The sequence below is a fragment of the Sprattus sprattus genome (genome assembly GCF_963457725.1).
Source record: "Sprattus sprattus genome assembly, chromosome: 3".
NCBI lineage: Eukaryota > Metazoa > Chordata > Actinopteri > Clupeiformes > Clupeidae > Sprattus > Sprattus sprattus.
The window spans coordinates 9,844,900-9,857,372 of record NC_137922.1 but is presented as its reverse complement, the minus strand read 5'-3'; the positions used below and the strand labels follow the sequence as shown (position 1 = coordinate 9,857,372).

At 44.4% G+C, this 12,473-nt stretch overlaps 1 protein-coding gene across 1 annotated transcript in view; it reads right to left on the bottom strand.

Annotated features, from left to right (window-relative positions):
* Positions 1-12,473, bottom strand: part of tmeff2b (transmembrane protein with EGF-like and two follistatin-like domains 2b) — a gene marked incomplete at both ends in the record, with an annotated part of 63,279 nt that overhangs the window by 11,938 nt on the left and 38,868 nt on the right. The window contains 2 exons of the mRNA XM_080834416.1: positions 18-166; positions 7,786-7,885. Of these exons, the coding sequence (XP_080690542.1) occupies positions 18-166; positions 7,786-7,885 (249 nt within the window). The remainder of the gene's footprint in view (positions 1-17; positions 167-7,785; positions 7,886-12,473) is intronic.

Genomic DNA, 12,473 nt, shown 5'->3' with positions numbered 1-12,473 from the left:
GAGAGAGGAGTGTTCACCTTGGCAGTGACCGAGGTGTCGCACCTCAATCTTCTCCTGCTTCTGACACGACGCCTCCTTCACCTGGCATGGGTTGTCATAGGAACGGCCGTCTGACGCACACACTGGGTTAAAGTTGGTGTGGGCACAGTCAATGTTGCACACACACCTGATAACACACAGGGCTGTTAGTATGCAGGATCACAAACACACATACACACACACACATACCTTTACATACTTAAACATGCAGATTCCAGGGGACAAAAATCTCACACTTTGACCCCCTTAACCCTTCCCTTTGCACACACACACACTCTCTCTTTCTTTTTCTCTCTCTCTCCTTCTCTCTCTCACTCTCTCTCACACACACACACACACACACACACTGATTAACCTTTATAAATATGCATTAGACATTCCCGGAGGTAAATCCTGTGCTCTTGTGTAAACAAAATCCTCCAAGAAAATCTCCCTCATCATAGACCACAGCGTGGGGGTTGTGTTGCTTGTTAGCGATCAGAGGGACATACATATAACGTTGAAAATATTTGATGATTTTTAAGTTGTTTCCTCTGCAAGTAAACTGGTCGAAAAGTGTAGCGATGCTGGTCGGGAGATGGTCAGAATGAGAGCCAAGTCTCCCAGTTGGGTTTAATTGGACCAAGAGTTTTAAATATCTGGGAGTTTTCTTTAGGGAATAAAATGTTCATCCAAATGGAAATCTTTATTTTATAAAAACGTCCTACAAGGTGTTGTTCTTATTAACGACAACTTGTTGGCATCCTCCCTCTGGCATCGTCTAGCTTGTGTGGATCCTCCAACTCACCTTATGGCACATTTCTGGGCCAATCTACAGTGGGTACCACAGAGTGTATCTACACAGAGCGTAAGTGGAAGGTGGGCACGGACTTGTTCCTTTGCAAAGCAGAACAGCTGCTTTTCGTGTGCAGTTTGTGCACCATCTCCTCACAGGACCGGTGGACTCAAATCTGTGGCTTGTGCCATTTTACAGACCGTTACACTCCTTCAGGTCTACAGTTACAACCCTGGGGGATTTACTGAAGTTATCAGGATGGACCTTGGTAAGAGTGTAATAGCAGCCAATCTCTTGAGCCATCCATGTAGTAGCCCTACAACTTCTTGAAAGATGGTCAGCCTTTTTAACAGGAAAAGAAAGAAAGTGTTGGGGGACTACTTCAGGGGGTTGTTGAGCCCCGACTGCAAAGATCCTTTTCCTAATATTACCCTCCAAATCTAACAGGATGCACATGCTTTTATTTATATTTATCCTGGACCCGAAACAAGCAACTGGCAAAGCTTTATATAAACTCTTTATAAAGTTTTTAAACAAAAAGTTTCTCGACAAGAAGAAAGATATACCCTGGCGTGCTGTTTTACAGGTGAGAGATAGAGTGCCCATTTAGAGTGCATGTGAGAGCCAAGAGTGCCCATTTAGTTCTCTAAGGGAGACTGTCTTCCATGTTTTAATGCAGTGTGTGAAACTCAGGCCTCTATTTGTTATCTTAGAGGTTCTTCTTGTGAATTTTAATAAAAAAAATATGTGCAGCAATGTTTCAAGTGCCAGTTGATACATTTCCTGACAAATTGATAATTTTTTTCTTTATTTTCAAATTCAAATGTTCTTTCTCTCTTTCTCTCTCTCTCTCTCTCTCTCTCTCTCTCTCTCTCCCCCCCCCTCCCTCCCTCCCTCCCTCCCCCCATCCCTCTCACTTTATATGCACCTCAGGAGATCAGGGAGAAGGTTTCCTCTATGCGTTGTGTATGTTACGGAACGTGAGCAGGGTAGAGATCCGATATTCTCTTACAAATGTGCAGATTTGGGCTTAAGACTGATTTTTGGTCATAAAGAGCATCTTTCTGTGTGTGTGTGTGTGTGTGTGTGTGTGTATGAGAGAGAGAGAGGACAGTGAATGGAATGTCACAGGTTGTGTCCCTTGGCACATGCCCAGTGGACATGAGAGAGACTTGTCTGAAGCTAATGAATAATTAACACACCCTAGCTTTCACACACACACACACACACACACACACACACACACACACACACACACACACACACACACACACACACACACACACACACACACACACACACCAAGATAGAGAGACTTTTATCCATCACACACATAAACATTCAAACACACTCAGACAGCCAAGTCTGTTTCAGAGTTAGACACTTTTCATAAAATTGTAAAGGACACAGAAAATGCTCTGAAAATGCAAAGCCCATTTGTTCAATCTGCAAACCTCTACAAACTGAAATATGAATATTTTGATCACGTCTCCTGCAGCGCGAACCTACTGACATCTTTCTTTGCCAATGCAGCCAATTAGAGGGAAGTTGCAGGAGAACAGAGCCAAACGAGGCTGAGAGTTTTTAGAAAGCCACATGCAGTGGCTGCTACAGTGAGTTGCTTCGACATAGTTGAAAAGAAATGTCTGTTTTTCCGGAAATCACACCTAACATAAAAAAAGCAATTAAACAGCTGTTCTTTATCTTACTGATATGCCAACACCACACACACACACATAAGATGTACCACACACACACACACAAATAAGTGTCAGACATGCCAACACCATACACACACACACCCACACAAAAATAAGTGGTAGATATGCAAACACCATACACACACACAAACAAGTAAGTGGCACACATACACACACACACCTACACACACACACACACAAATAAGTGGTAGATATGCCGACACCACACACACACACACCAGACACACACACAAACACACACACACTCTCACACAAAAAAAGAAGTGATAGGCTTTTAGGCGGAGACCGAACTGCATATCCTGTTGTATTGATTATGGGTCTGGCCTCTGAAATCCCTGTCACCTCTGAACCAAGCAAACACAAACACACACACACACACACACACACCACAGGAAGCCCTTCAAGCCCCACCAGGGCCTCTGACCTGGCTCTAATAGGCCAAACGTGCTTTTTATTCGGATAGCATCAGCTTCTGCTCAGGGAGAAAAAAAACATTACTTCCAAACATAAAAAAAATAACCAGCTCAAGTACAACACGAGCTGCGCACACAACATGATTAGTTTTGGACATCATTCCTTCTGTTTCTGTCATTTAAGGACATTTAGATCACTACAACCTTTCTGTCACGTCAACTTTCCACAGATCAGCCCCACTGTACACACCTGTTTCGAATTTCAGGACCCAAGTCTGCTTTACCTCTTTCACTAATGTACAACTCAACTGATCATTGAGATGAGTGAACGTGGGAAATAAATGTGTGTGTGTGTGTGTGTGTGTGTGTGTGTGTGTGTGAGTGTGTGTGAGTGTGTGTGTGTGAGTGTGTTTGTGTGCATGCCACTTAGCTCATATACTCTACACCAGTGGTCCCCAACCACGGGGCCGTGTCCCGGTACCGGTCCGTGAGGCATTTGTTACCAGGCCGCACAGGAAGAATAAATCATTTATATAATTTCCGTTGTGTTAATTATTAAAGGTCTGAAAAGGTGTTTTATTTTGAGAATCGACCGGATTTTCCCTGATGAACATTCGCCTGTGCCTCTTGACACATCAAGACGCTTGTCTCGGTCACGTGATACGTTACTCAAAAAATAAGCCTGCAAAGTGCAAACTAGCAAAAATTTGTAAAAAACAAAGAGAGAGCTTGGGAAAAGGCCAACTGAGGAGACAGAAGAGGAGTCTACGACCTCCAAGAAAAATAAAACTTCTTTTAACAGACAATACTAGGAGTCATACTCAAAATACGGGTTTATCGCAACAGGTGACTCTCACGCACCAAGTCCGCTCTGCATAATATGCGGTGACAAGCTAGCAAATGAGGCAATGAAGCCTTCAAAACTGCTTTGGCACATGGAAAGCAAGCACCCTTAAAACATATTAAAAGAAGCCTTAGGAGTGAGCAAGACGTGAGCAAGAAGGACGTTATGGTGAGTTGTATTTTTCATGCACTTAACATTCGTTTTTATGCCGGTCGGTTTATTTTATTTTCGCTGTATTTATCTGCCACACCTTGAGGACCGGTCGGTGAAAATAATGCCTACATTAAACCGGTCCGTGGTGCAAAAAGGTTTGGGGACCCCTGCTCTACACCACAGACTTTCATCTTTAGCTCCCTCATTTGACTGATGTCACATGACTGAAGCACCAAAACAAACAAACTGCACACATCAGATTTGGTTGAAGATTTCAATCCCTCAGGAGCGCTACTGAGAGACGGAGACTGATCCGCCCCTACTCCCCCTCCTGCTCCTCCCCCTACCCCCTCCCAGCCTCTCTCTCCCTCTCGGCTATGTAAAGACAGTTTACTGATCACAGCAGGGGAAGTTATCACTCCTAAACACTCTATGGATTTACCCACCATGGTGCAATATTTCATAGTAGTACTTTTGTGTGTGGAGTGAAATATTGTGAGTGGGGATTGGGGTTAATGCATGCATACCTATAGATATATGGGGGATGAGAGCCGTAATGCATACATACCTATATATACATATGGGGGAGGGGGGGGGGGGGCTCAGTGAGAGACAGAATATTTCACCAATTAAAAGCAAGACTTTCTTAGCTGTTTATGGAGAGAGACAACAAGAGACAGAGAAGGACAGAGAGGAAGAGAAATACAGAGAGAGAGAGACAATGGGAGGAAATATGGCAAAAAAAGCACATAAGCATTTCAGCTTCCTCAGACATTTACCTTTAAAACACGTAAAAAAAAAGACTTTTGGAGGCGATACAGTCTCGTATAAATGCCAAGGAGTAAAATCTGACTGGGGGGGGGGGGGGGGGGGATGAATTTATAAGTGGGATCCAGAGCTGAGCCTCTCAGTTTAAGGTCCAGACGGAATCAATAGAACCAGATGTAGCTGCTAATTGCCTATCAGACTCAGTACAAACATAGCTGGGCCCAGCAAGGCTCACTGGCAACTCACATCCCCCAATTACCCTGCCATGAATTTATCCTTCAATTTAGTCCATCACATACACACACACACACACACACACACACACACACACACACACACACACTGGCACTCACATACACACACTCTTACACACAGACAAACGCAAACAAGCACACATACACACACACACACACACAGACACACACACACGGGCACTCAAATACACACACTCTAACACACAGACACACACACACATGCACACACACAGGACACATAGTGTGGCTGTGAAAACTTTATTCTCAAATTCTGCAGCACTCCAGCGGAATGTGTAATCGATGGAACAAAGCTCAAAGCATCCCCCAGGGATATCATTAAAATCCATGAGCTGGCATTGAGAGCCACACAACTCTATTTCAAGATCTCCTACTGTGAGACACGCATCGTGTCCGTATAGGTGAAAGTGTGTATGAAAAAACCCAACTACAGTTCTCCTCCTCTCTGTCTTCCCAATGACCAGACGTCAACCTCCGTGTCGAGTGCAGTAATGCTGACCGCCGCTGTTTTAATTCCTGTTTTAACATTTCGCTAACCTAGCTCAGATGACGGCTATGATGAACGCTTGACAAACACCAAGGTCCCCTGTCAGCTCAGCTACATCCTCTCCTTCATGAGCGTCCAAGAGTGTCAAGCTGCTCAATGAGCACTGAATGATCAAGGTTTATATTGACCCAGTTTGTGGCAATTTTATTGTTTTGAAGCTATATAAATAAAATGTAATTGAACACAGCCTCCATAAACTGACACCTGAAGTAAACACTAAACTGGTCTAATCTCAGACAGTAGCATACCCTGGGATGAATCCAGCCTTGGTGTGACACAGATCTAGCCAGACCAGGCCAGGGTCGCTTTCATTTAAGTCTTGTGAGGTCAGTCATTTACTTTGCATGAAGTGAGAGGAGTTCCCAGCCTGTTGAAATGCTGGACTGGAAGAGTGTTTAAAAAATAAACACTACGCATTCATTTCTCCTCTAATGACCACTGCTTACCTCTGCAATTACCTGTTCTTTCAGCCAACCTCTAGGCTTTTGATCATCCTGAGAGTCCACTATCCATAAGGCATTCGGGCTGATTGGGGATGTACTGTAACTGTAATAAATATTGTAACTGTTCCCATCCATATTCAGTCCACATCTCACCGTAGCCGCCTCTAAGAAGTACGTCTTACACCGTAAAGAGATATGTGGTTCTGTTAAATATACAGTAATACACACCTACACAAGAGTATATTCGTTCTACCCTTCAGTTGTTTTGGAAGCATGAACAAGGCCATTAGGGATTACGAATTAGGATGCAACAGCACCTCTGAACCTCTACCTGTGACTGACTCACCTCTGCAGGTAATGAGATCATTAACTCAATTGCTTGGATCAATTATTAATTCATTATACATGTCTAACATGCCAACTGACAGGAGACCAGGGCTCTTAGTTGATTGGTAGGAATGGGAAGAGCTAGGAGATTGTAGGGACAGCCACCTTGAGGAAGTGGTCAGTGGCTCTCTCTCTCACACACACACACACACACACACACACACTCTCTCTCTCTCTCTCTCTCTCTCTCTCTCTTCCTCTCAAGCCAAGAGCTCAGCTGAGCTATTTGAATGATAATTGCCTGCCTTAGGTTGTGAGGCATTAATCCCAGCACTTGGGGAACTCCATTAACTGAGGATGAAACTAAAGTGAGCAGCGAGCACCTTACATCTATCCGTCTATCTGTTTGCTCTCCATCTATCTCTCTTTCTAAATCTTTAACGTTTCTCTCTTTCTTTCACTCTCCATCTCTCTCACATTCACCATATCTCCCTTTCACCTTTTCTCTCACATTTTCTCTCTCTTCACCCCCCCTCTCTCTCTCCATCTCTCTTTTCCCTTCTTCCTCAAACACATCTTTTCATCCTCTCTCCTTTTCTCTCCATCTCTTCCCTTTCCATCTTTTTTTTACACATGGATACTCTCTTTTCATCCTCTCTCTTTCTCTCTTACTCTCTCTATCACTCTTTTCCGTCTGCCCTCTGGATGTAAACCCTCATCCTTTGCTCTGTCTGACCCTCCTTCCTTCCTTCCTTCCTCCGCCACCCCACCCCACCCCGCACCACCCCTCCCCACTCCATCATCTCCGCAGATTGACTCGGCAGCAACCTGCGCTATCCCCGCAGCAATCCAATTAACATAGGGCCCGCTAGACTGAGTGGCACAGCGTGGTGGTTTAGGCAAATCAGGAACCACGTTGAAGCCGGCGCCGGGCCGGATCCAAACCGGCTCTGGGCCGCATCCCTTTCCGGACTCAGCTGCTATTTGAGGAGCGGCGTAATGAAGGTACAGATGGGGCAGGGAAAGCACGAACCCAATCACACGACAGGCAGACAACCCTCCCCCTTTCCCCCACAACCCTCCACAGCTAAAAATATCCTCCATGGCAACAATCTCCCTAGAAACAAGAGATTCTCAACCCCTGAGGTTGTGACCCCACAGGCTGGGATGAGCAGGAACATGTACTTCCAGGTCACGGGGGTCAACCTGCATCCACAATTTTAGAACTCCATTCATCCAAATTCAGGGAGGCAATTAAATTGACACACACAAAAACACTGTCACACTTACAAAAACAAACAAGCAAGCAACACATCACACCATTGAAATCCTCATTAGACAAATTCAGAGCATTAACAGCCCCAGGTATTGTAGAAGATGAACAGATTGGAACAAATTTGGCCTGATCTGAGCTTGATGGATCTACTAGTTTGAGTGCTCAGTGTACAGGATTCCCACTGGTAATAAAGAGCTCAGTACTGACCAGACGTCCTCTGCGTCCTCATCACACTCAGCGCCGAACTGGCAGATGTCACAGGTGGACGTCTCTCTCTGACTGGTCTCCGCTGAGCCCTCCCCACCTGCTGCGGAAAAAGAGAGGGACGTTACACATGTACACACACACACACACACACACACACACACACACACACACACACACACACACAAACACACACACACACACACACACACACACACACACACACACACATGACAAACATAAAGACACACATGTGTGCACAGGCACTCACACTCAAACTAAAAAATACAGGCATAGACAAGCAACCACGTTCACACACTCAAACATAAAATACACGCATAGTAGAGATGCGCGGATGGGCTATTATTTCATCCGCAACCGCATCACAAAACGCATGATCCGTCCGCTACACATCCGCACCAATTTTTTTGACCAATTTTCAAAACCGCACCCGCCCGCCATCCGCCTGTTGTTTTTAGGTATAGGCGCTGCTGACGCGATGCTAGAAAGTTCTTGCCTGTTCTTGAAAGGAGACTGATCCAATGCCGCAAAGATATTTAAAGGATAAAGCCCCTAGCATGAAAGCCTATTGGCTATGTTGTAGCCTATCCCCAGAATATTATCAGTGAAGTGACGTCTGTCTCCGATCGATGCACAGGGAGAAACTTTAAAATAGCCAAGCACATCGGCAAACCTGACCTTACCATAGGCTAGTAGGCCTACACTTTTTTATCATTGTAATAAAACGCAATTTGGTTCACCATTTTAATGTGGTAATATAGCCTTGTTTTTAGTTTAGAAGGAAACGCCGAGTCTGTTAGCCAATTTCGAAATTTCACCGCATTGTAGGCTTTATACTGTAACAACCCCAACACTTGCCTGCTTGCCTTGCAAATCAAAGTTTTCCGACTATTTTTCTTACCTTCTTTCTTAGCTGGTGATGTGTAACTTGTTCTGAACATCTCGCGCTGCCAATGCCCAATGTCACTTCTGAGTCAAATCACTCCATCATCTCTTTGAAATTCCTTATTCCACGAGTGGTAGGCTACAATGACTGGCTGTTTTAAAATATAACTAATAGCCTAACGAAACAAAATAACCCAGGCAGTTTCATCTACGACACGTGAAGGCTTCTTCCAATACTGACAGCTGACTCATAGCTTGCAGGTTTGCGGCGTTGCAAAGAGACGCGACATGATAGGGGTCGTCACTTAATTTGAACTATTTTGCTTCCTTTGTTTGCTTTGTATGCATACACGGAACTAGGCCAATTTACTGCCTGATGAAAATTTGATTATTTAAAAATGTGCTTGGATGTAGGTAACGACATTTAACAATGTGTAGATATTTTGAATTTCGTTGGGTAAACCGCCACCCGCCCGAATTTAATTAAAATATTATTTTTTGTCACGTCACCCGCCCGATCAGCGGTTTAACCGCGGAGTCCGCGGGTGCAACCGCCAACCAAAGACATATACACACACACATGCAAACACATCACAATTAGTGACACATATCTCAGAGTTAACACTCTAAACTTTTCTTTTCTTTTAACTTCTCATCTCTCTGTCAGGGGCCGTATTCACAAAGAATCTTAGGGCTAAAAGTAGCTCACAAGTGGCGAATTTAGGAGAAACTCCTAAAAATAATGGGCGTGTCAGTCTTAAATTTAGGACTCCTATTTTTTTTTACTAAGAGCAATTCACAAAATATTTTATCCTTAAAAGTAGCACCTAAGTCTAGGACAGCTTAAAACTCCTCATGAGGACTCCTAAGTCACTAAAACCTATTCACAAAAAGTCTTAAAATGGCTGAAGCCAGACGTAACGTGTTGGAGACAATGAACGACTCTGAATTGTTGAGAAGATATCGTTTAAATCGTGAAGGCATCAACATTTTACTAGAATTAGTGCGGGATGCAATCACTTCTCCAACTAACCGAAACAACCCAATCAGTCCGGAAGTTAAATGTTTGATAACATTAAGATTTTTGGCTACGGGGAAAATGCAACTTTGCAACGCAGACGACTTCAGAATATCGCAATCATCAGTAAGCCGATTCATTCATCAAACAATCACCGCACTCTGTAGACCACACATTGTACAACAGTTTATCCAGTTCCCTTTGGACAATCGCCTACTTCAAAGGATCAAGGTCAATTTCATGGCGATTGCAGGAATGCCCGGTGTCGTGGGTGCCATCGATGGAACACACATCAAAATAATTGCTCCATCCAGAGATGAGGACGTCTTTGTAAACCGCAAAAAGGTACATTCAATTAATACACAGATAGTGTTTGATCCAAATTTCACAATCATGGATATTGTTGCGAAGTGGCCTGGATCTACTCACGATTCGCGCATTTTAATGGAGAGCGGTCTGCGCCGGCTTTTTGAGCGGCACCATGTACCTGCTGGATGCCCCTTGTTGGGTGACAGTGGCTATCCATGCAAGACATGGCTTTTGACACCCTTCCTCAATCCACAACCGGGAGCACAGTTGAACTACAACATGCAAGTATACGCATGAGGCCTATTTTGGTTACACAATACCTGTAGCCGCGACGGCTCTTTTAAAGTCCACTCCGCAATCTCCATCCTACATTGTGACTTGAGCGCATACCACCGCTTCTCGCAGTCATCGACAGAGCGACACACGGCAGGGAATGAAGCATTTATGTTAACACATATGTCCTCCCATGCCTCACGCATAGTTTGCAGGGTGCTTTAATTATTACTTCTTTCATGCAATTTCCGTGTTTTTTTCGGCAATTTCTCTTTCTCTTAACGTGCAAAGCGTCATTCTCGTTGGATGCACAAACTTGTCATCATGCGTGTGCATTCTGCTAAGTACACTGTCCATAACTATTTAATATGACTTCATTTGAAGCCTAGGCTATTCTCTTATTTTCTGTTGATTTAGTGGGATCGTTAGGGGGATATTAGGACTGAGTTTTGAATGAGAGCGCCTGTCAGCAACCAATCACCGTGCGCATCGCTTCTAAACTCGTGCATGAGAATTGACGTCATCCATAGCAACAGAGTTTTTATCTTAAGCTTAGGAGTTGGTATTATCCTTAGTATGAGTAGGTCTCAGAGGCGTTGTGAATCACTTTTACGAAATTACTCCTACGTAAAATGTTTTAGCGCGAGTTAGGAGCACTCCTAGTGGTAAGCTAAAAGGCTTTGTGAATACGGACCCTGATCTCCAGGAGAGAAAGAATGAAGAGAGAACAGGAAGAGAATCTGACATGAGGGTAATGAATGCAGTAGCAGGCTGGGGAGAGTGTGTGTGTGTGTGTGTGTGTGTGTGTGTGTGTGTGTGTGTGTGTGTGTGTGTGTGTGTGTGTGTGAGAGAGAGTGTCTAAAGAGGCAGAAGAGTGCTGTCACAGACACAATGAAGGGTCTTGTCTGTTTGCTCAGATAGAGCCCTTTTCACTGAATAGAATGTGTGTGTGTGTGTGTGTGTGTGTGTGTGTGTGTGTCTGGCCAGGGAGCGGTCCAGATGCGTACCTCATTATAGCTTGCCTCGTTAGCAGCACTGTCTTCCTGCATTTCAATCAGCTAGTGACTACATCTCAAACACACACACACATACACACTCAAACGCACACATGCAAACACATACGCTCACAGTGCACACACGCACACAAAGAAACATACACACTCACACACACACACACGCACATGCAAAAACACACTCACACACACAAAAAAACATGCAAACACAAACACAAAAACATGCAAACACACACACACACACACACACACACACACACACACACACACACACACTTATGACTCTCCTCTCCCCTCCCTTGCCTGGGCTCATCCCTCAGTGCTGATAAAACGCATTCAGAGTCAACACCAAAACCCAATTACAGGCCACAGGACCAGACTAATGGCCTTTTGCAACTTTGCCCCTAAAACTACTAAGAGCGCTGCCTTATTGATCTCTCCACATCCTTCAGAGGCTCACTTTACAGGCAGCAGCAATGACAAACGCAAAAAGAGAGAATAGGGAGAGAGGGAAGGTAGGAGAGAGGAAAAGAGGCAAGGTGTGTGTGTGTGTGAGAGAGAGAAGGAGGCAGAGGAAGATAAAGAAAGAGGGAGAAAGTGAAGAGAAATGGAAGAAAAGACACAAGAGAGGGATAGAGACAGAGAAGTTGAGGGATAAACAAAGAGAGAGAGAGAGGAAGGGAGGATGAGTTAAAAGGCCATGGTCACTTAGTGTGAGTCACATGGTCGCTGAGGGGAAATTATGCAATTTTAATCTCTTGCAACAACAAACGTTGAAGTGTCATCTCAAACACACAAACACACAACATAGAGAGAGATAGAGAGAGAAAACAAAAACTCTGGGTCCAATCATCAATTCCATTTACTGGGCTGCGAGGGAGAAACTGCGTGTGCAGAATGGATACAATCAGAGGCTCAGATCTACAGAAAGGCAGATTGTGTACGGCAGTGCGCTTTGGTTTATACGGCAGTGGGCTTTGGTTTATACAGAGATAGGGGGCTCTGGAAAAGTGATTCAGAGAGAGAGAGGGAGAGAGAGAGAGAGAGAGAGATAGAGAGAGCACGAGAGAGAAAGAGAGAGATGTTTTGGCTGACCTGGTTTTCTTTGTGGGTCTGTGTAAGAACTGCAGAACAACTTCTGTAGGCACACATTCTGTGTGCGTGTGTGTGTG